The sequence below is a fragment of the Centroberyx gerrardi genome, chromosome 7 (genome assembly GCF_048128805.1).
Source record: "Centroberyx gerrardi isolate f3 chromosome 7, fCenGer3.hap1.cur.20231027, whole genome shotgun sequence".
In the NCBI taxonomy this organism is placed as follows: Eukaryota; Metazoa; Chordata; class Actinopteri; order Beryciformes; family Berycidae; genus Centroberyx; species Centroberyx gerrardi.
The window spans coordinates 13,582,516-13,607,844 of NC_136003.1; the positions used below are offsets into that span (position 1 = coordinate 13,582,516).

At 41.2% G+C, this 25,329-nt stretch overlaps 1 protein-coding gene across 1 annotated transcript; it reads right to left on the reverse strand.

Annotated features, from left to right (window-relative positions):
* Positions 1-2,329: 2,329 nt before the first annotated feature.
* Positions 2,330-25,329, reverse strand: slc6a16a (solute carrier family 6 member 16a). The gene is made up of 12 exons (XM_071911893.2): positions 25,108-25,329; positions 11,147-11,372; positions 10,734-10,891; positions 8,929-9,055; positions 7,997-8,172; positions 7,737-7,847; positions 7,187-7,428; positions 6,235-6,415; positions 4,993-5,194; positions 4,444-4,603; positions 4,115-4,277; positions 2,330-3,143 (listed from the first exon to the last, which is right to left on the reverse strand). Exons 1-12 carry the CDS (start codon positions 25,108-25,110, stop codon positions 2,796-2,798), a joined length of 2,097 nt encoding a protein of 698 aa, XP_071767994.1. The 5' UTR covers positions 25,111-25,329; the 3' UTR covers positions 2,330-2,795.

Consider the following 25,329-nt stretch of genomic DNA (forward strand, 5'->3'; position numbering starts at 1 on the left):
AGAGATAACTACAGCTGCTACTACTGCTACCCCAAATATTATTATATATTCACTTGAACAACACTTTGTTTACTGAGTTCTCTAGGAATGTCAGTCAAAAACCTGAACTTTGACTTTAGTTGAGTTTTTTTTCTGAGTTTTTTTCTCACAAATTTCTGACTTTAATCTCAAATTTTTTTTCCCTCTCAAATTTCATTTTTTTTCTCTCTTAAATTTCTGACTTAAATCTCAGAAATTCTGAGTTTTTTTTTCTGGAATATTACCCCCCTCTCCCCTGCTGCAGAAAACAAATCACCTATGGCCCTAGTATGCTGTCATAGTTTATGGGGTGAGCCTGTGTGAAATTCCACTCCACCAAGAAATGCACAGAGTCAGTCAGCGGGTGCTGCCATCTAGAGGTTTATTTCAGCCCGTGTCCCATGCAATTCCCTCGCTGCCTGGGAATTCATTTTTTGCAGTGGGCTCAAACATGTCTCCAGATGAAATGCAGTTAAACTAAACACTTGTGGACAAATGTAAAAACATTGCTGTGGTCTTATGAGGTAAAAACATATACAAATATAACACACGCTAAAGGTCTTACTGTCATATCAGCAGCTCTCCTCCAAGCAGACAGGACAGAAACATCTTCAAGCACACACACACACACACACACACACACACACACACACGGTACAAATACACAAGACACACAAGTATACAGGAGAATCACAGTTGTGCTAACACAAATCAGAATGGTTTTCATGCAAATACATCCTTGATCTACAGCTTAAAATACAGCAAAAAAAGCATATTGTTGTCAGTAATTATCCATCATACATTATAACTTAGGCCTACACTAATAGTTTTTTGACACCAGCAAGTTTGCAAAGGGGGATACAGATAAGCTGCCCTGATTTAGAGGATTATGTCAATAATTTCCTCAACTGTAATTTATTTTTAGGCAACAGCTTCTGTGCCACAGCAGATCAGTTTACATCGCTATTTACAAATTAATCAAATCAACAAATGAGTTATTTTCAAAGACAGATACTGACTAGATACAGCAGCCCTTGATCATCATAATCATATTGTAGAATGGGACAAAGTGAGAACATTTCTAAATAGTATTAAAATTTTGTTTGAAACTGCTGGGTTTTTACAAAATATCCAGGGTTCTTTGTTATTTTATTTTAATCAAGAGCATCAAAATGATTTCAGCCATATTACTGTGATTATCAGCAGTTGAGAAATTATGGAATTATTATTTTATTAATCTCATTATATTTTTTCTCTTCAAAGAGGTTTTAGGCTACCTAGATTAATGTTAAACTTTATTTACATTTATCATCAATAATGTATTAGAATCAAGAGGTGCAGGTGGGTGTATTATTGTACGTAGCTGTTGACAAACATGTGACAAGTCCTCGTCTTTGGGCTCAAAGGTATTTGGATCAAAATCTAAAATGACCGCCATCATCAGGCAATTATCACTTTTGTGACGAGCCCAGATGATACTTCTGTCACCCAGAAAGTGCTGCTGTATGCTGTTTGTTGGAGTTAATACACTGTATGAACTCAGTCAGCAATTAAAAAAACCAAACTGTAAATGAAATCTTATTGGCACATAAATACTCCTTCATTCCCTTGAACAAACTGGATTCTGGTGAATGAAAAAGAACCAAAGATCAGGAAATGTGTCTTCAGTCCACAACAGGACTGAAACATACAGGTCAACATTTACTTGACAGACGCACCATGTTTATATCTTTGCAGTGTTCACTGGCAACTTTTTATATGTAACAACTGAAAGTATTATAACCAAGTTACTGACAAAGACTTTGCGGTCGGTAACTTGTTCCCACTTCTCCTGCTCCCACTTATTATTTCAAGAGTTTCTAGCCAGCTGACTGAACCTTCTGACACTGGGCATTTATCCAAAGGCCACAGTGGCTGGTACATCCCAAAATTCACCAGCCACTTTCACCATTTTACCAGCCAACTGGAGTGTGACCTCCAAATGATATGTGGCTCCCTGTCAAGAGGCTGGTACAGTAAACAAACCTCCTTGTCACAGCCAAGACTGACCAGCATCTGGCTGGTGGCCGCTGTTCATTTCCTATCCTGAAACCTTCCATACATTCGAATCTAGCAGCCATTTCCTTTTTAGTGTAATCAAAGTTTTTATCACAGTTTCTTGGAAAAATATATATTTCTAATAGCCATGGGTGCCAGAACTGCTACTAGTCTCAACAAGAAAACAAATGAACTAATGTGTAGCCTACAAGAAGGAGTTTAAAGAGCTAGAAAGAAGGAGTTTAAAGAGCTTGCTAGATGCCCTTTTAATAGATTGAAGTCATATTTGAAATGAAACTAAGCTGCACACTTGACAGTTGTCAGTAATTTCAGAGGTATCTGTATAAACCCTTGATACAAGCATGGAATTAGTGCCGTTTTCTATGAGGCACCTGAGCGATACTTTCCATAACTATATTCCATAACTGAGCTAAACGTTCCATAACTGTAGAACAAGGCATTTGTTTTGCTTGTTATGTGAACATTAGCACATTGGGTATCCATAATGTTTCTTAAATAATATAAATAATTAAGATTACTTTGGCTTGTCCAGCTATATCAACAATATAGAGATTTGCTACCTAAACAGGCTTTCTCAGATAAAGAATAATTCTGCTTATAGCCGTTCTTCCTTCACCTTGCAATCTCTTTTCCCCGTGTCTCTCTAACACTCTGAGGCTCAACATTTAAATAACTATTTCCTCCTTTCACGAACAACTACCTCCCCGCTCCCATGCCGCTCACACCCCTGTATCTTCCTCCTCCTCGTCCTCCAGGTCCTCCTGCTGGGGGAGGAGCCTGTAGTGGTCGGTGCCCAGCGGCAGGAAGCTAGTCCTGGGACGGGTGTCGTCTTCCTCGGAGGGGGCGCGCCGGGAGCCGGAGTCCAGCTGCTCGGACGAGTCGCACTTGCTGTACATCTCGCGGTGCATCTCCTGGCCGCCTCCCTCCTCGGGGCCGGCGCTGGGACGCCCGCGGTTCTGCAGCATGGAATGGATGTAGCCGATCGGCACGGGCAAGCAGGCGAGGAGGATGAGCAGGCCAATCATAGCCAGGGCCCAGCTGGGATACTGTAGAGTCATCTCAGATCCCTAAAGAGAGGAGGAGAGAGACCGTGTCAGAGGGAAGCATGGACAGGCACAGAGGAGAGCTTGAGGAGTGGGAGGCAGTGAGGAGTAATGGTTTGGTTTTCTCAGCTTTTCACTCGGTTTTAAGGACAATACCACTTACTTTCATGTTTGAAATGTAAATAATAAAAATTAACTGTCTCCTCTAGCAAGAAATGAGAGCAGAGTGGGTTGGAAAAGATGGAAAAGTTAACTATGACAGCACCATATTGATTTTCTTAAGAGTAAATTTTCTGGTTAAGCACTGCTGTCATATGAAGCTCTCTCACATTCAGGCAAACACTGTATGAGTCCACACAGTCAGTCTCCAACTCAGTGGAGCAGCTCCAGGCTGCACACTGCTCACTGTTTTTATTCATGCTCACAAATACTGGCTGGACTGTCATAAACCATTACAACAACAACAACAAAAACAAATAAACATGTCAATTCTTGATGTGAATCTCATCTCATATATCATATTGGAACTGAGCATAATAAAAGTGCAAATTACTTAAATAGTAAATATTTTGTTAGTGTCCACAAAAAAGATGTACAGTTAAGACTAGTTTAGATTTTTAGATTGGATGAAACTTTAATGATTCTTGTTGGGAACTTGGTCATTATAGCAGCAAAGAATAGGATATAATAGGAACATGACAAATAGTAAACACTGAGGGTAATCAGAACAAATAATTAGAGCAAAATGATCACAACAGCAAACACATTGAAAATAGACCGGATAAATAAAAAGATAAAGATACAGCATCTTCATTGACAGATTCACGTTGAAGCGAATGTGCGAGTGTATTACTACCTATTCATATTATCTACTTATTCACATTGTGTCCCAATGTGCAAATGTAGTTTGTAAGCTAAAGCAGCCTACTTTGAGATAAATTTGTTTTCTCTGAAATTGTGCAGTCTAAGATGACAGCAGCGCTGCAGTATCTTACTGTGCTTTGATCCCAGGCGGTGTATGTGGGCCTCTTGAACACCATGCGCAGCAGACTGGCAGCCAGGAGACCGACCATCGCCAGCAAGCAAACATACTTCCACAGATACTTGTACACCACTGGAGGGCGCCATTTCAGCATAATTTCAATGTCATCCAGGAAGCTGCGGTGATGGAAAATGTTTGTATGAGATGCATCTTTTATAAGAATCCAAGTAAAACAATGAAACTAGTAATAGTACTACAGTATTACATAATGACTTTTTGAAACAGGGTAGAGTAATACAGAGATAACGAAATGAAAAAATGTCAGAACTATTGGTTTCTTACCGATCTGCTCCATAAACCCACGCCACACTCAGTGTTTCGAAGACTACCACAATGATTAATGGTAGGGTTGCTGAGTAGTCGTCAAACATGGTCACAAAATAGTTGCCCGAGCGCTGGGTGAACAACAGTCCGATTATGAACCCCAAAGCACAGCTGGACACTGAAACACAAATAACAAGGTATTCAGTGTAGGTAAATTGAGCAGGTAGCTGAACAAAGTCAAAGGCATTAGGCAGCTACAGTCTGTTATGATGCTTATCTAATCAAATTTACTCTATCAGAGCTACAAGATAAGGACAAAATAACGGAAACACAACATGAAATAGTTGTGACTTTGAAGTAACTGAATCACAAATACAACCCAGCTACACAAGCAAGTCATAATGTTAATTGGCATTAGCAGTATATTTCAGCTTCAAGAAGTCTGACAATCACCACTTAACATACAGTAGGTCAAACACGGACAAACTGCCTCAGCAAAGCAGTATCAAACAAAATTTCTACATGCCTCAGTGGTGATGTGAACATGTGTCGACTTGTGTGTGTTACCAGTGAGCAGGGTCCGGTGGCGGCCCAACAGGCTAAAATTGTCCATGAGAGGTGTGAGGATTCCCTGCATGGTCCCAAACATGGTACTGAGGCCCAGATTGAGCAGCATTAGGAAAAAGAGTGTGGACCAGAAGGGGCTGGCTGGGAAGAGGGCCATCGCCTCAGTGAATGCTATGAATGCCAGGCCTGTCCCCTCAACGCCCTGCACGCACAGAGAGGGAGAAAAAGAGGTGGAAGAGGGAGTGCAGAGCATGTTTGAAACTGAGCTACACAGTATGTGAAAGACATGAGGATCATGCCTGAGCAACAGCTACATGAATGTCAACTGAAAGAAATGTAGATCGCTAACAAGCAAATGTTTGGTAGCTCCATGCACAATCTGCTGTCAAAGAATAAACATTCCCAAAACAATATGGTTTAACAAACAAACAGTAGATTAGATGAAGCAAACTCATAACCAGCACAAGTCCAGGGACAAACAAGCACAGATCCTGTACAGACCCACGGCGTGTGTTCAATTCTATACACTGAAGCACTGCGACACGGTTAAATGACCTAATTCCACTAACGTTGCCTAAATACCACAAGATGACGTCACCTACCACTAAAGTTTGTAGGGCAGCGAAGACGAGTTACTGTCTGCAAATCCCCGTTACTAACTGTGGAATGTTAAGTTTCACTTTGGTTTTCACACCTGGAGACTCTGTGGATTGAGTTCAATGCTGCTGGTCTGCTATCTGTACATCTCCACATGACAGACATGACGTGATGCGCACATCAGGCACATTAGAGATTGATTTAGATCGATTTCTATACACTGACCAACTTTTGATTTTGTGTCAGTCAAAGATGCCCTCTAGAGGCCATCTGACGAAGCGCATCATCTCACTAGCGTTACCTGACTGACTGACTGACTGACTGACTTGAATTTGCCTTGTGATGCCCTCGGCCTAGAAAGGCGGCTCCCTAGAAAACTAGGGCTGGACAAGACAAAGAGGTACATTAAACAAAGAGCATACAGTACAATGCCTGAAAAAACACAATTTCATTATTTGCTCAGTTAAGTTGACATGCTGTTTCAATGCAATATCATTATTTGCTCAGTAGGTTGACATACTGTCTTATTGCTGTCACAAATGGCATTAGTGTATCTGACTTGAAAGAATTAGACATGAAACGTTGAGCATGTGATACAGCAGGCACACGGTGTAGATCTATTTACAGCGTCACTCTCAAGCTTACCTTATTCATCTCCTCCTCCAGATCGCAGTCAGTGATGTTTGGACCCACCAGGGAGCCGTAGTGACTGTACCACTCTCTGTATTCAGCTAAGGGCACCGAGCTGGGGTCCGTCATGTTGAACCAAGGCCACCAGTGCTGGTTAGATCCATGGGAAGCCATGTTGCTTAGAAGACCAAGATTTCTGGGCGGGGTCAAAATAGGAAAACAGATCATCAAAAAGGTCACATCTGCCGAGAGCTGGCTCTCACTCCAATATTGTGGTTAATTATGAATGGCAAGCATGGCAATCATTTCAAATGTCAGGAATTAATGCAGACAATTATGTTACTCATTATTTTATTGTTTGTAGGTAAATGAGATATGTAACTGCACACAGCTGACTTAAAGGTTTTTTGTGATGTAAGTGTTGTTATTTACTGTTTTGGTGTACCCACTTTCCCTCGACCCTCGTCTACTTCTGCTTGAGCTAGTGATTTCCTACAATTCCCAGAATGCCTTTCAACAATGCCCAGAGCACAGCCTGAACTTGTTTCATTCAGTACGTGTAGGTGGAGAGAGCAATAGCGACAGTGATAGCTTAGTACATTTTTCGAGTTGAAAAACAGTGAGTCTCTCCCCTTACTCGAAACATAACATCTCTTGTGGCTGCATTGGATTCTGGTCTATTGAGGCTACTGTTGGTGGAGAAATTAGTATCTTATCCTCTTCTATGATGCGTTTCTCCCTGTATGATTGCTGAACATCCATGCAATATAGTGAGTCTGGAAAGAAGCCCTTGCCGTTTGATTCTGAGGAACTGAGACCAAAACCTGATGTTTACTGTTGATGTTTTAGATAGTTGACAGTCGACAGGAAGGCTGAAATCTTACCAGCACTAGAAAAAATGTGGCCAGCAATGGACACCTGAAGTTAATATACATGCACACACACACACACACACACATATCCGTACTCAGCCACGCAGTTTAGAGCGATGTTCTTGGCGCGGAATCCCAGCACAACGAACACGACGAGCGATGCCAGCACAGATGTCATGAAGTTGATGCCGGAGACCATCAGCGCATCCCTGTGACAGTTGTTGTGGATTGGATTGTAGGAGGAATAGGCGATGACAGAGCCGTAGCCCAGACCGAGGGCGAAAAACACTTGTGTAGCAGCCTGCCGCCACACCTGCACCTCACCCCAAAGTTCCAACTGAAAAACACAAACAAATAAACAGCCACAGTGAGTCGAAATTATTTTATAGGTTATAGTTGATGCCGTTGTCTTGGGAAATTTGCCCCTGAACTTTTTCATACTCTCTAAATAGATTCCATTTACTTCTCCTATGATTAGATATAAATAAAAAGACATATGTAAAAACTTAAATTTGAGCTGGTAGTGCTATGCAGCTATAGATTTAACCCTTGGTGAATTAAGTGGTTTTCAGTGCAAGTAAAAGTGCAATTTCATCAAGAGTGCAACATAAATCTGATCAAGTACATGATGAAAAAAGTGCTTACTTTAGGATAAAACATGTAGGTGATTCCTTCTATTGCGCCGTCCAACATCAACCCTCTGATGAGGAAAATAAAGAGCACCACATAGGGAAAGACTGAGGAAAAGTACATCACCTACAGTTCAGAAAAAGAAATGAGGGACATTTTTTTTGCATCTGACCATATTATTATGTTAAGTGCATACGAGAGTGTGTATGTGTGTTAAGTATTACTTGTTCATTTGTAGGATTCCTGTGGTGAAAAGAGGAGAGAGGTTAATTTACCTTTGCAGACGACTTGATGCCCTTGATCATCGCCAAGGAGACAATTGCCCACGCAGCCAATAAGCAGCCTGTCATGATTGGGTTAAACTCCCCGGACTCATCGATGGAATTTGTGATGTCAAGCGCCTTCCGGAACCAGAAATACGACGTTGGAGAGCTATTTGCGCATTCTTTCACTGTTGGATGGGAAGAGAAAACACTTTAATAGACATTATGTCCACAGTGGCCATTTTTAACTTCACTCTTGAACATCACACTCGAGGTGGGAAACTACCCGGAAGAGCAAGTACAGCCTAGCTATGTCTTACTGGTGTGTACTGAGATGAAAATATTACAAGCGTCGGGAATCGGACGAACGTTTATCATTTCACAGATTCCACTGTAACTCTATTACAAACAAATGGATCTCAAGAATCCAGGGGGATACAGGTTCACATTTTAAGCTATAGCTAGCAACCAAAATGTAGCCTAGAAAAATGTAGCCTAGTAGCTAGTAAGCAGTCGTTGTTGTTGTTGTTGTTCCCGATCTGTTAGGATTTTAAAAGTCCTCTAGTGTCTTCACAGCATAAGAAATGGATGTAGGGAGTCTCTTTCCCTGGTGAGTCTGGGTATTTCTCAAAACCAAGAACACCATGTCGCTACTTGTGTCCTTGTGGAGAACGACCTACCCAAGTTGGCTCGGAGAGAATGAACTTCTCAAGAAAGTGAGCTCAGAGAAGCATCCTTACAGTTTGAGATGGACTGTGTGCTTTGCCAGCCACCACCCTCAATGCCCTCCTACATATCTGGTGGTAATTCATTGATTAGAGGAAGGGACAGCGCCTGAGAGGCAGATGGGGCAGAACCAGCATCGACTTTGCTTTTAGACTATCAAAATGTGCACATATGGTCACACACACACACACACACACACACACGCACACTGTGAGTACCTGTGTCATTGGTGGTTACATCGACTGGACACTGCTCCCAGGGCAGAGGGTACTGAAAGGAGTTCCCCATGTAGAACAGGCTCCATGCAATGATAACATTGTAGTAGAGAGCCACATAAAAACAGACCTAGAAGAGAAGAAAGAGTTAACAAAACATTTACTTAGTACCATACTATCGGTGTTTGTATAGCAGGTCCTTGAAGTGTAGCATGTGTGCTGCTGACTTGTATGCATCCTGTGAAACTTTCTTTCTGCCAAGGTCAAAAATCTGATCAACAAGTGGAGACCAGCAACACTCAGTGACTTCAAATCAGCTTCGTTCATTTTAACGTCAAACTGAAATTTAGCTATAATGTGATGCTGTGCATTTGTACCACATAAGCTATAAAGGGAATGGAATTGTTGACTCTTCTGATTGGGCCTAAAACTATCATCAGTGATTTTTAAGAGCCTCCTATTTCTCTTCTTTAGATGCTTTATTGAGTCACAGTAAGGTTTTTCAGCCCAAAAAAACCCAAATGTGGTCAAATGTGGTGATTATTATAGGCATCCAAATGTACGTGTGTATGTCTGTGTATGTCTGTGTGTGTGTGTGTGTGTGTGTGCAACGTGTACAGAAAGTTCTGCTCCGCTCTGTGTTTGCCCTGTCTCTGAGCCGTGGAGAAAATTGTTGCGCAACAGCGTGCAGCACATAAATCACGGCAGCGCTACGGCGGGCAGCCGCTCTCACATTACAGAGTGGTATAGAATGTCATCCTCATCCTTTCTCAAGAATACACACACACAGTATGGCCAGACCCGTCAACTCTCCCGTTTTTCCCGGGTTTCTCCTGTATTTTCACCCCCTCTCCCGCCGTGCTCCCGTTTGGTAATTTTCCCCGTAAATCTCCTGTATTTCTCTTTTCCTTAATTTTTACAGTTATACAGAGAGAGAGATTAGTGAGTGAGAGAGAGAGAGAGAGAGAGAGAGGTGAGTGAGCGAGAGAGAGAGAGAGAGAGAGAGAGAGAGGTGAGTGAGCGAGAGAGAGAGAGTGAGAGAGAGAGCGGTGAGTGAGCGAGAGAGAGAGAGAGCGGTGAGTGAGCGAGAGAGAGAGCGAGAGAGAGAGAGAGGTGAGTGAGCGAGAGAGAGAGGTGAGTGAGCGAGAGATAGAGAGAGGTGAGTGAGCGAGAGAGAGAGAGAGGTGAGTGAGTGAGCGAGAGGTGAGTGAGCGAGAGAGAGAGAGAGGTGAGTGAGTGTTATATACTGTATAAGTAGTGACACTAAGTCTTGCTGTATTCATGTATGCGTCAGTGGGGTAGGGATGGTGGAATACTCGCAGGCTGGATGTGGGCCGTCTGGGTCAAAAAGTCCGGGGCCATTTTCTTGTCCCAGTCCGTCCCTGATCAGACGCCAGCAAAAAAAGCTGAATATCTATATAGATATTTAGACACTTGGGAGACTATTTATCCATTCCTGACCAGAAGTATGTTGGGAAACAACCATGCGTTTTGCAAGGTTTAGGGTGGAGTTTAGTATTGGTCACGGTGGGAAAAACAGATGTCAACCAGCATGCTAGTTGGTAGATCTCTGGAACCGAGAGAGGAAATCCCTTTCATAATGTAAAAATAATGGTCGGGTGGGGGTCCCGGAAAATCTCCCTTATTTTCAAAGCCCAATGTTGACAGGTATGAGTATGGCTTATAATAAAAAAGAAAATCCTGTTTACTGGAGGGTGATAAAAGAGGAAGTAAGCACCATGGCTTCTTAATGAGATACTGGAACAAGTTTAAAAAAAAACCCAAATAAAAATACACGGAATCCTCACCATGCAGCTGGAGTAGCCGATGCCTGCCAGCTTGGGGGAGATGTGCTTCCACACGCCGATGCTGCCTTGTCGAATGCACTGGCCGGCTGCCAGCTCCATAAAAAAGAGAGGAACCCCCACCACCAGCAGAAGAACAACATAGAGCACCATGAAGGCTCCTGTGGGGAGGGATTGAGGATGGGAGACAGATTTAATAAAAAAGAAATATATCAATGACGTAATATCACCTGAAAACAAACACGCACACACACACGGGCCCAAGTACTCACTTTGTACATCCTTCATGATTTTAAATCTGATATCTTTATAGTTTTGTTCTGTTTTATTGTATTTTCTTTTGAACAGTTTTTCTTATGTGTTGTCTTATGTCCACGTGTTAAAATTGAAGATTGTCTCTTTGGAAAGACACTCACCTCCTCCGTTCTGGTGGCAGAGGTATGGGAACCTCCACACGTTGCCCAAGCCCACGCTGAACCCCACCTGCGCCAACACGTACTGGAGCTTAGAGTCCCACGCCGGCCGGTCCGCCTCGTCCGTCTCAACTCCATCCGGGCTGAGCGCCGCCGCGAGCTGGGACTCGGATTGGCCCTCGCCCAGCCAGCTTCTCTCCTCGTCGCCGGGCAGCGGAGGCTTCTCCGTCTGGTGGGTCGGAGAAGATTTACGTAGAGTGTTATCTGAATGTCAGGACTACTGTGGGCATTCATCAGCGAGCATAACACATGTTTATTAGGCGTGACGCGGAGTCAAGCCTCTAGATGGAGGTATCACCGGCTTTCGGACCACTTCTTGTTGGTCCTCTTTTACTTTTGACCCCTCTGTGCAACACGAAAGTCACTGCTATGACTGGAATGCGCAGAAGGCATTTCCATTTTCCATTCACACTTGTTTGTTTCAGTTTGTTCTCTGGGTTTCCTTCACAGCGAGATACAGCTCTACTGACAGTAATCATAACTAACTCTACGCTACATTTCACTTGTTTTTACTGCCTTTTTGTAAATGGAAAATAAATAATACATTATTTAAAGACTTTTCTCCCTGGTGGATTATTTTGGCTGCTTACAGATTATGCCTCCATAGTAACAAGGTTCTCAAGAACTGTATACATGTTCATTGTATTGCTAGGGTTATTGTCCCTTTCAAGCCTGTAACTAGTCTAGCACTAAGCAATTTTTTCATGTTTAGTGCTTTAAGTACTACATAAAAGAAAAAAGCAGTAGCTGAATCCCATTTATTCATTGGTAATGAGCTTGCCTGCAGCAAAAGTCCAAACACCTGCAATCAAAAACAATGTGTAAGAGGTAAGAAGCCAGTTTCAGGCCAGCCAGAATTTTACCTAAATACTTTATCACATGAATACATCTAGTCGGTCTCGGACTGCCTTAAATCCTGGCAACAATATGTCCGTTTCACATTCCAATAGATACCCACTGAGTTCAACTGATCATTTGTCAGGGACCAGTCTATGATAATATGCAAGTCGCAGGGTGTCTGGAAAACAGTGAGAGGATGTGCTATCTTCTTCAGTAGGCTTGACGAAGACCACTTTGAAAGCCTGGAGGAGGGAGCGAGAGGGGGGCAGATCTTATGTTTTGTTGTTACAGTGTCACATGGATGTTAACCCCACCCTCCACCCCACCCCCATGTGAAAACATGTAACTCATATGGCACTCCCTTTTCATAAATAAATACATGGGATATGTGGGAAGAAGTGAGACTATGGGATCTTCTCCCTAACTTTTTAGACAAATAACATAAAGGGAAAATTTTAGACAATTGTTCACTGTTACGTTTAACTACATGATGTCATATTCTTTGGGAAGAAGTATTGTCATTAACTTGCCATATCAAAGAGTGCATATTTCAGTATATTCACCTGTATATTGCTTGCTGTGGTCTGTTATGTGACAAATGAAGCAGATAAAAAGGTGATCTAATCCTCATAAGTCTCCACATTCACACCTTGAACTACACAGTCTCACCATCTGACTCACGTCATAAATCCAAAATGGCTGAACACGAGCCAAAATGGCTTGGTGCATGACCTCACAGTATAAATTGTATGTGCCACTGCTGGTATCTGCTGGGAGAGTGGAAAAGTACGAGCACCCTGTGACTACGGAAAAGTACATGGCTGTGTGAGAGACGTGGCCAGATAGAGCAGGTGATTTGTCTCACACACACACACACGCACACACACACACACACCGCACACACAAACGCACACACACAAAAAGGAGTGTGAGAGAGTGACAAAATAAACATGTGCACACAGACAGGAGGGGAAGAGGGAACACAGCCCCCTGGCAGACCTTGGGCTAAAGGGGTTTCTCTATGACAGTCTCCATTGACGTGTGTGTGTGTGTGTGTGTGTGTGTGTGTGTGTGGGTGTGTGGGAGTGGGTGGGAGACTCCACTGGGGGATGTAAGGATTACATTGGTCCACACTGTGGGAGGTGCTGAGGTTAGACTGTATAGCAGATATGTTGGTAACAAGGCAGGAGTTAGGCTGTAGGATGTATTTCTCAAGTCAACGTTTAGCAGAGCTCCACAGTCTGTCAACAACAGCAAATGAGACGGCAGCTTCATTAAGGTTGGGACATCCAAAATAGTTTGCATTACATAATATCTGAATTCTGGTTACATACACAATATCTGTTCCTCCTAATGTGCACTTTAAAGCCAGCAGAGCCATGCATCATTGGTTCAAGTTTTAAATATGTTATTATGCACAATTCCCAAAAATAAACAAATAAATAAAGTATGGTAGCTTTTAAAGGATAGCGGGTAACCTCAGTACTTTGTTGACAAAATTATAAAACTTTTTCAGAAAGATATTTTAGAGGTATTGAATTTTAGAGGTATTGAATGAACTTCTGGTAATGTCTTTTCCCCCCAAATATATTATTACAATAAACTATATGACTTTGGAGCTGAACCCTTCAAATGGCTTCTATTCTGTTGTTTTATCTCCATCTTTGACACAGACAATAATTCCTCAAACTAGGATTATCATATTTACTTCAACAATTTTTTAATTATGCAATTTTGCGTTTTGAGTAAAAATGTTCAGATGAGCATCATTTTGTCTAGTCATGATTCCAAGAGATCCTTCATCATTTAGCGTCACTCCAGCCAAGGTTACCTTTAGCTTCTACGTCAATTTTCAAATTCATGTTACTTGATTGTGATGTGATGAACTCTGCCTACCAGATCTCTGAGCGATATTAGCGGCATCTCTCTCTATCTTGAAAAGAAAAAATAACAACCTTCAAACAGAATTCCTGTTATTCCTATGATGTTGTACAATTCAATCACAGCTATCCCAAAGCTAGAACCCAGAGAACCAGGACTCATCCTAATCGCAAAATTTTAAGATTTTTGCCTTTATGTAAGGACTGTTCGTAAATGCAGATAGTATTCAACTCTTACTCGCAGTTAGGATTTTAGATATTTCAGAGGAATCGTAAATTCTGTCCTAACCAGCTACTGGCCACTCAGACTGTCTCATGATAACACAACAAGCCTCAGTCAGGAATCCCTGCAGGTTGTTCAGTGAAGATCATTTGGTGCATGAACCAACTCCATCCTTCCATCGTTGTGTTCACGTGTTTTCAACCACATGACGATATTTCAAAGACACAGTTAGTTTGTTTAGAGTGGAGTGGTTCCTATTTTCACTGTCTCTTTGACTGTAATTTGCTCTCAGCTTTTCACACGTTCAAAAGAAGCAGCAATAAATACAGCATGCTGACTGTTTGGTGTTGGGCCTCAAAGTTGCAATCTGCCTCTTTGAAAGATTTCTACTGAACCATTTTTCTCTCACCCTCTCTTCTATATTTAGCTAAACCCTAAATCACCTTCTTCCCCCAAACTCAAACCCCCTCCAGAGTGGTTACTGCCCTATGTGGTTTTTGACTATTGGCCAGTGGCCTATGTCTGGGTATAGTAGGAAAACAGGCAACCACAGTTCACTAAGCAATGGGCAGTAAATACACAAAAACACACAGCAAAAGCCCAACTTTCCCACCTAATTTCTAAAAACATCTCTTCTAATTTTGTAAACAATATTTTTAGAAATCAGAAATGATGGTTTTAGAAATCAACTGGCATTTCTAAAAGCTGTTTTGTGCAGAGATGCTCAGATTGGATCACATTTCCTGTAGAGCTGAGCATTACTAAAGCACTGTGTTTTGTGAGTCTCATTTAATGATTATCATAAAACAAGTCTACACTGTATGCAGGAAAGGCAGGACTTGCCCTGCCATGTTACCATAAAACTTAGAAGAATGGCCAGGACCCTTATTTCCCACTGCAAAAGTGAGCACCAACACCTTTATTAGAGACAGGAAATTATTTATTTTGGCAGGTCCACAATACCCAGTTTGCCTAAAAGTGATAGAATTTACTGCTATTCTGTAAAGAACTGTGTTACTACTACTGAACATCCTGGCCATCAGTCTTGCAAACGAAGCATCAACGCATCAAAACGGAATGTAACAATAACTGCCAAAGCCTCGAAAGTGAATAAAAAAAAGCCTCTGTTATATATTGACTAACAAACAGGAGCAATGCTGTATAGTGATCCAAGCAGTAGAGTTGTTTGCCTGATGAATTTTAAGGCTTTTGTGCCAGTACCTGTATCCATGGCAACAAGTCAGTGCGTTCCAGTACATGCAACAACTGTTTTTGGTAATATATTTTATGATATGTTAGTTGATATCTTAGGCTATGAATATTGTATGAATTTAGACTCCTTTCTGGTAATTCTGCCACATTTTTTACCCGGCTTTTATTGGGGACCGAAGCGGCATGAGAAGCCACAGCTTAGGACACAATTCAAACTTTGCTGCTCGCATATGAAACACTCGCACATACAGCCTATGTAAAATACTTAGTATGAGTGTCTTACATGTGTGTGTGTGTGTCTCAGTTTATCTGGCAGGCATCTCAAGATAAGCGGAAGACAGAAAGGCAGAGGGGTGGGGGTGGAGGGTGTGGGGGGAACTGTGCTGAAGAGAGATCTTATCAATGCTTAGAGCCGAGTCAAGCTGCCAGAGACAGACAGAATAAACCCAGACGTTAAGCAAATTTGCCTTCAAAGTAAAAGTGTAAAATGTGTCATGTTGAAAGGAAAAAGCTGTATTTAGATACATTACAAAAATCGTATCAAAATAGTGGAATCATTGTTTTAAATATGGAGTGAAATAAATAGCTGTAAAATAAATACTAAAAACATTAGGGAAAAGTGCCTTTTGAACAGGTAAATGTGAGGGTAAAAAATGAATATTTGATGAGTTAAAGTAATAATCCATGACATTTTTTATATAAAAAATAAATGTTTTGCTCTATCACCAGTTGATATCACACAATAGTGATTCAACCTATACCCAGTATATGAAAGCTTTTACATTTGCTGTTTTAAGCATCTAGGAGCAGGTAACGTTTTCCAGGAAAAATCCTCTGGTGCACATGAAGTGATGCATTTTACGCTTACAGAAGCAGCAACAGCTCGTTGTTTGGAATAAACAGAAGAAGAACTGGATAGTTAGCATGAGCAGCGATAGCCTTCATGGGTGAACATGCAAAGAAAAGAGCGCCACCTACAGAAACTCAAACTTCATCCACAGTCACTGAGAGGAAGGCAAGCGTACTAAAAAGGAAAAGCACCTGTCTCTGAGCCAAAAGTAGAGTGAACGTCGACACTGCCTTTCCAAGATAAAAAAAACCACTCACAGATGCAGATGTGGCTGTTTATCTGGTAGCTTTGCTACTGTTTAGTCTGCACATACATCTACAGTCTACATTAAGTAACATTATTATGTCGGGCCAGAGCCTAAATTGAGTTGCAGCTTGTGAGAGCTATTGCTACATGCTAACATAGGTCCAGTGCTAAAGTTACTGTAAGCAGTTGTTGTCTTTTGTAGATAGAATATCATTATTGGTGAGTGCTTGTGGCCATCGACTGTAAAAGATATGCAGTAATAATGTATAAGTTATCACATTGTTTTATAAAAAGATGTTTGATATACAGTATATTACCGTTTCTGTAGTCGCTTTTAGGCACCGGCTTAAGTTCTGTTGTTCTGTTATTTGTAGCTGCTTGGCTAATCTCAGAGGAACAGCCCATGCTTGTTTGTCTGGGTCTGTCTGTCCAGTGATGGAAGAGCAGTGCAAAAAACCCAGAGCCTTAACCGCTTATCACCAAAGATGTTGCCAAAATATAAAAAAAAGAACCTGGTGGATTATCATTTTAAAAACAAAGGACATACCAGAAATCTACAAAGAAATTCTACTATCAAACAAACCCTAGCAGCACAGCTGTTCCTAAAGGCTGTAGAATGGGAATCAGGTAGAAATCAAATCAGCCACCACTGAAATGTCCAAGATAGCAGACATCCTTCCAAGTTCATTCATTTATACATTTTTTCTAGCTGCTTAATCCTGTTTTGGAGCCTATCCCAGCACACACTGAGCAGAAGGCAGGGAAACACCATCGACAGGTCACCAGTCTATCACAGACAGACACTCACATTCACCCCTATGGGCAACTGTGGGAGGAAACCAACGTAACATGGGGAAAACATGCAAACTCACACAAAGGAGCCCTGAACCCTGGTCCTTCTTGCTGTGAGGCGACAGTGCTAACCACTGTGTTCAGTGGTTATGAAACAACTGTATATGTTCCTGTAGAAGCCATCAGTCTGCCATCAATCTGATTTCAACTTCACTGTTAAGAAATGTATCACAAGTACCTTGTGAAATACGACACTACCCACAAGCTTTAGCCAGTTCCCACAAATCGGAGACATCGCTGAACAAAGAAACATTACCCCCTCCAAAGTTGCTCATGGTTGGTTGCCAGACCAGAGTAAAGTAATGTTTGTTGACTAGCAAGCTTTATCGGTCATTGGCGTTGCTCCACCATGGTTTTGGCATCAGAAGCTATTTTCACATAGGACACAATAACTCCACCCTGCACTCTAAAATCCATCATTTCCAAAAGGCGCTGCATCCACCTTGGTGCCCCTGCCCCCAAAAATAAACCTAGTTGAACTTTCATGCTGTGCGTTGGGATTAAACCCTCACGTCCTAGAGAAACAACAAGAGTAGTAGCCGGCCAGGAAGGGAAAGAAAATGGAGGAAACATTGATTCTTAGAGAATCAGAATTCCTCAAATTAATAAACACGTCTTAAGTTACACAGGGACCTCAGTAGAAAATCTCTCTCCGATGAGCATGTTTCTAACCAAGTGGGCGTACCAGGTGTGTTTAAAGAGAGAATGAATGGGAAATGTACTTAGAGACCCAGAGCCACTGAAAAAGGGGGTGGACACATGTCAGTGTCTTGTGTATGTGTGAAAACACACACACACACACACACACACACACACACACACCTTTTTGCCACAGTATTGCATAACTCATGTAGCCTAGCGCTCAGCCATGAATGCACTCACTGGTTTGTTTTTTTCCCCATTGCAATGGATGTATTATCTATGGCATCATCCCATAGTGGAAAAATACATTTCACATATACTTTAGAATATGCTTAGAGATATGTTCCAACATATAGCCTGTAAAAATGGATTTGTAGGCTACATGTAAGTGAAAATCATTCAAAATATACTTTGGGCAATGGAAATTAATTTTCTTCATTCACAACGTAGGCTATATCTGTGTGGTTATCCATATTTTGGCCACTCAAGATATATTTTGAATGAATGTCATGTACAGGCTGTCTTGTTTTGTACACCATGTATATAGATTAATTGCAGGATGATGGCATGCTCTAAAACATTGTTGACTGTTGACTGTTACAGGAAGGTGAACTGCATACACCCAGGGCTATACTGTCAGTGTGAAATATTAATCAAAATTAAGCATTGTTAAGCATCTAATAAAAATAATGTGTTACCATCTCATTGTCGATGTGAATATTACATCCCCTTTCTTTTAAAGAAAAATTGAGAAATAGATGCTTTTGAATACACTCCATGTATATTATCAGTGTAGTGTTGATAACCAGAACTAATATGCACTGTTGTCATATATAGCTAACAAACTCTAGTAGTGCAATACTTCAACATAGCCATTTCAAGTTTTTTTGCAAGTGTATACTTATCTATATAACTCAAACAACAATACACAGCCTTTATTTTTTTCCGTAAGGGCAGCGATCCACCTACACCATTTACATGCTCTTATACTGTAAGTCCATAACAGTTCTGGGCTTGACGTCCCGTCCATACCTCGTCTTGTAAGAAGTGTGAGGGGCTACCTCCCTTGTCTGTGGGGTGTGTGGTGCGGTGCTGTGTGGTGTACGCTGTCTGCTGTGATCGGAGTTCTCATCAGTGTTTGTGTGTTTCTTTAGTGTCCAGGAGGTGGCGTCTGTTTCGTCTGTATTCTCGTCCTTCGGGTGTACGTACGTAGTATGATCTGTCAGTGCCAGCTGGCTGGATGACAGCTGCTGGCTTCCAGTAGCCATGCTCCTGGAGTCTGATGCTTTGTCCTTCATGCAGCGGTGACATTGGCTTAGCTGACCTGTTGTAGTATCTTTTCTGACGCTGCTGTCGTTGGACTCTCTTGGCGTGAACATCTCTGTGGCTGACAACCTTGGGCTGAAGCTGTTGGTGGGTGTTAGGCAGGATTGAGCGTAAGCGACGGCTCATAAGCAGCTGATCTGGTGATCTGAAGCTGTCAACTGGCGTGTTGCGGTACTCAAGGAGACTCAGATAGGGATCTCTCTGACCTGCTTTGGCCTTTTCCATAAGCGATTTTGCAATCTGCACGGGTTTCTCGACGAGGCCATTGCTTTGGGGGTAGTGTGGACATGTGGCTGTATGGGTAAACTCCCATGTGTTGGCAAAGGTCTCGAACCCTTTACACTTGTACTGAGGGCCGTTGTCTGATATAACAGTCTCTGGTATGCGTCTTTTTCAGTCTCTGCTCTGATCTGGGGGGCAAGGCTGTCATCAGTGTGAAATATTGATGATCGATGATCGATTTATTGCTTGTTATGTATCACGTCGATTAACCTTAATGACTTTTTGAATTGCGCCATCCCAGCTGGTTAGTCCAGCTGCGCAAATGACCGTGAAACCGAAGTGGAGAGCTACTTTCAAGAAATCCCTCCACCACTTGATACAAATCCACTGGACTGGAGCATTTGGACATGCTGATCTTTATGAATAAAAATGTTTAGGGCAACGGGTCCAAAACAGTTAACCCCAGCTGATTTGTTCAACAATCCTTTTTAATTTCCTTTGGAATTTGGAAACGGGAGATGAGAATGTGGCAGGATTTTATGAGCCATAACTCCATCACCTACATAGTCTAATAATGTAGCCTCAGCCTACATAATAATATTCTTATTTTGTGCTGTATGATTATAGCCTCCATTCTGCTTCATTGATATTTGATCGTTAACTTGAATGCAAATCGATCAAGATTTTTTTGAAAATGTGCATCCCCAATCGTTAAGCATCCAATAGAAATAACGCTACAAAACTATGAGGGGTCGAAGTAACAAAAATCAAATGATAAAAATTGATGTGATGAAAATGCTTGTGAATTGGAAACAAGAGTGATGAAAATGCATATGAATTGAAAAACTGAGTGATAAATTGTTAAGTGATCTGATGAAAATGCATGTGAATTGAAAAACTGAGTGATAAACTGGCAAATGATTTGATTAAAATGGTGGTGATTTGATAAAAACAGAGCCATTTTCATCATTTATCACCACTTTCTATCATTCAGCATTGCCATTTATCATTTAAGGCGAGCCTCAGAAGGGTGGAAGTAACAAAAATTAACTGATAAATTTAGAGGTGATAAAAATGAATGTGAATTGAAAAATACTGTGATGAAATTGCATGTGAACTCAAAAAGACAGTGATAAATTGTCAAGTGACTTGATAAATTCAGAGGAGACTGGATTAAATAGCTCAGTGATTTATCATTTACCTGAGTAATTTTTGTCACTTCCGCCCATTTATCGTTTACCGCGAGTAATTTCTGTTACTTCTGCCCCAAGTAAGTAATTATTGTTACTTCCGCCCTCACACCTAAACGTCAATCAGAAACCACGCCCACTGAAGCTCAGCGATTCTATCGACTGTCGAACTGTCTACAGAATTGAATCTTCTGTAATGAATGGACCCATGCCGTTTCTGCTGTCTTCAATGGCAGGTGAAGAAAAGGACAAGTGTCTCTTATCACAAAGTTTTGAACCCCATACAAACTCTTTTGGAGACATTTTTCTGGATCCCCAAAGCTGTGCTAGGAGATGGAACAATGACCACCGAGTAAGTACAAATAACTTTTCACACTATGATACAAAACGCGAAAGCATTTTGTTGTTTTTCGCCAATGTTAACTTACATCTTGTTAAGCATAGTTCGTGTGTGAAACGGCCACCATGGTTAGACAGTGTTTGTCTATCTAAAATCGTTACTAACTGTATTGCTAACGATTTGGCTAAACTGTGTAGCTGCTCTCTGCCAGCTGTAAAAATCACCATCACCACCTAACGTTAGATATCAGCACAGAGTTCAGTATTTCATGGACAGAATGAATTGGCTGGCTGGTCTGGGATGTTAGGCAGTTATTATTTTTCCCCAAGGCGCAGCCAAGGCATCACAAGGCACATTCAGGTCGGTCGGTCTCCAGAGAGCGTCTTTGACTGCGAGATGCAGCTAGCGTGCATCATATAACGTTTGGCATACTTTCTGGGTCATCAAAGCTAGCCGATTTGATTCACTGCCCATACAGTACAGCAACATTCTGCTGTCCAGCATCCTGATCACTTCATTTCCTGCTTCTAGAAAGCTGCATCAATGAGTAAGAGCTGGCCTTAAATTTGTGCATTCAACTATTTAATTTAGTACACATTTGCCAGTCTGGGTCTGAGACATGAAAATGTACAGTGTGTGGAGTACAAATGAAATTACATGTTCACCTAATTTGTTCCTGTTTTACCTATTGCTATAGGCAGACTCTTCCTGGGATGGTCCGCCACAGTGAGACTGGAGCGAGGAACTAACCTGGTACTTCCTGCCTTAGTGAAGGATTCCCTTCTCCTGATGGACAGTATCATGGCTATGTGGAGGTGGAACTTCACCAACTGACAGTTGCTTACAGTTTCACTGGAGACCATTTTCAATGTGGAATACCATAATCTATACAGATGGATGCAGAGTGCAGACTGACTGTCCACAGGCTAGCTGCTGTGTAATCTATCAGTAACTGTGATGCTATAAGAATAACCTGCCAGCCAGTTTCAGTGAGTGAAGAAAAATAAAGCATTACATCAATTTTCCTTCAGTTCAGTGCTTTGTATTATTTATCTAGTTGTATACAATCTATAACCTGTACTGTTCAATGGGTTACAGTTCACATCCAGTTAAAATTAACACACTTTTCTAAAATCTTTACAATGGACAAGTCTCAAATTATAGTACTGTGGCAGATCTGAACAGCAGGACAAACACCAGGGAGACAGATTATAAATCAACACCTTTCCATTTATTAGTTTAGCACCAATTGATGTGATTATGACCTGTGGTCATAATCACATCAATTGGTGCTAAACTAATGAAATTATATCAGATTTATGTCTGTTATAAGACAATTCAAAGGAAAATTTGAGGTAGACTGTATTTTGATGTGACAAGTAAACAAGGGGAGGGTGGTGTAATTTGTACATGCACTGGTGTCATTTTCATGTCTTGAACATAGTCTTGTGTTGCTTGATGGCGTGCAATGTTGGGTGGCAGGCATGGTGTTTTGGTTCCTTCTCTATTACCTTTTTACAGGTATAGTCAAATTTGCAGACTGCTGCTTTTAGCTTCTTCCAGGACTGTGTGGTGAGGGGATCCGAATCAGACTCTGCACTCCACTCAGTACTTGATGTACATGTGTCGTCTGGATGGTCGCTTTCATCTAAGGGGTCGTAGGGCTGATAGCGAAGCTCTCACCTAAAACATTTTTAGACACTGTTGAAGGTCCTGGTTCTGTCACTGTGTTAGAACAATATAATAACTTCTAAGTATTTATACTCAGACATGTACAAGAATAACGGTAACATAAAGCAGAAATGCAAAAAGCTTGAATTGTTTGCACACTTTTGACATGGAAGGTGCCACAGGTGAACTTGATGAAGCCGTCTGCTTACTGTCTCCCTCTCTGATGGTGTTGGTGCTGACGCAGTGGCATCTTTTGGGGTTGAGGGTAGAAATCAGAACAACCTGAAATTGTCAAAGGCTTACCAACACCATAATACACTAGAATTGAATGACATTTATAATGCACTAGGTGCAATTTGTGTGTATTTGAACTATGTAGAGGACAGAAGGATGATTTTTCTATCAAGCAAGCACCTATTTTCCAGCAGTTCAAAGCTAATCACAATGATAGAGATAAGATAAGTAGAATAGTAGAGATTGGGGCAACATCAACAATTACAACAGAGGATCTGCTTTGTTGATGCTGTGCCTGTGGTCACAAAAACAATATACTGTAGTTACAAATGGCCACACTAGTTTGAATCAAAAGTTCAACCTCAAAGCAATGGATGTAAACCTACTGAAGTGTTTACAACAAACATCTCCAATCATCATGGCTTTACTCAAGTAGCTTTAGGCCCAACGTTACAGAGCTAATAAACACATTAGCTAGTTCGTAAATTGGCTAGCTAACGTTAGCTAGCTTCCATGCATACAAGCAATCCAAGGTCACTTCAAAAATTGCACCCTTTTATTTAGCCAGATGGCAAAATAAAAAGAAATTAAGTTCTAATGTCGTAAATTTACTCAGATTATATTGTACCTCAACACCTGGGCGTTTAAGGCGCATCTTCTGCCTGCTTCTCCCCCCGGCAGGTCCGGGGAATACGGACAGCAACTGTCCTCCGTCTCGGAGCTTGGGGAATATTCTTTCTCCTGTGCCGCGTCTTCAAAATCCTCCAAACGAAAGCAGTTGCTACACGCTCGCACATTTTCGCCTTCTCCATAGCGGTGTCCAGGATATTTTGCTGTTCCCGAGCGCTATCAGCCATTGTTGTCGAAGACAGGAACGCTCGACAGTCGAGAGAATCGCTGAGCTTCAGTGGGCGTGGTTTCTGATTGACGTTTAGGTGTGAGGGCGGAAGTAACTAAATTACTTACTTGGGGCAGAAGTAACAAAAATTACTCAGGTAAATGATAAATCACTGAGCTATTTAATCCAGTCTCCTCTGAATTTATCAAGTCACTTGACAATTTATCACTGTCTTTTTGAGTTCACATGCAATTTCATCACAGTATTTTTCAATTCACATTCATTTTTATCACCTCTAAATTTATCAGTTAATTTTTGTTACTTCCACCCTTCTGAGGCTCGCCTTAAATGATAAATGGCAATGCTGAATGATAGAAAGTGGTGATAAATGATGAAAATGGTTCTGATTTTATCAAATCACCACCATTTTAATCAAATCACTTAAAAATGTATCACTCAGTTTTTAAATTCACATGCATTTTCATCACTCTTGTTTTCAATTCACAAGCATTTTCATCATTTTTATCATTTGATTTTTGTTACTTCAACCTGTCATACGAAACCAAACCCCTTCATTTTATCCCTGAAATGTCCTTAATTTCTCCATTACATAAACGTTAATTATCCTGAAAATAACATAGCTTTATGATTTGACTTGATTTTTCATGCCTTTTATGCATGGTTTACAGGGTTATTAATGAGTTATTCATGGAAAAGTTCCTGTCTCCCTTAATTTTACATTATATTAGAAAGTAAAGAGTCAAGATTAAGGGGGTGTTTAAGGAGGTTTCGATTGGCTCTCCTCCATTAATAACTCCCTTAATTAATTTCAAGGGGGTTTTGCATGAATTAAGGGGTGAATTAATGTAAATTAATTAAAATGTAAGGTTATTTTAAGGGATTACTGGTTCGCAGAGTAACGTGTTGCCATCTCATTGTTCTAACATTCCTATCAATGTATTTGGTGTGAATATTACACAGGCAAGATTTTGAAGGTTTTGAAACATATCTTTAAACATACAAAGTATATGTAAAATACATTTTCGTATGGGATTCCGGCATGGGCTGACATTCTTATAAATGTATAGAATAACGAGATTATTATTATAATAGAGATTATCCCAAGTGAGGCAAACCACAGCCTAAAACCCTGTTCATGACCTCTTAAGTCACTGACAAGGAGCCTATTTGTCATGGGAAATCACACAAATCCAACAGTGTTATGTGTTTCCGTTGTGAGGAAAAGTACGAGGAACTTGAAGCTACATGCACAATAGCTGTTAGGTTTTATACATTAACTCTCACACTTATGAAGTGTCAAACACATTATGAACGTACCATGCTGAGCGCGCTCTGCCAGGCGGAGTAGAGTTTCCAGTAGTCCTGGTGTTAGTTTTCGCTGCCCCGTCACTCTGTCCTTTTCCTTGGTTGAGGAGGCTAATTTTACTCTCTTCCTTATGTTGGTTTTGAATATATTCGGGGGAAGTCAACTTGGATTTGTAGGAAGCGCAGTCTTGACCAAGTAGTTTTGGAAATCTAACGCCACGTTGTTTCGTAGGA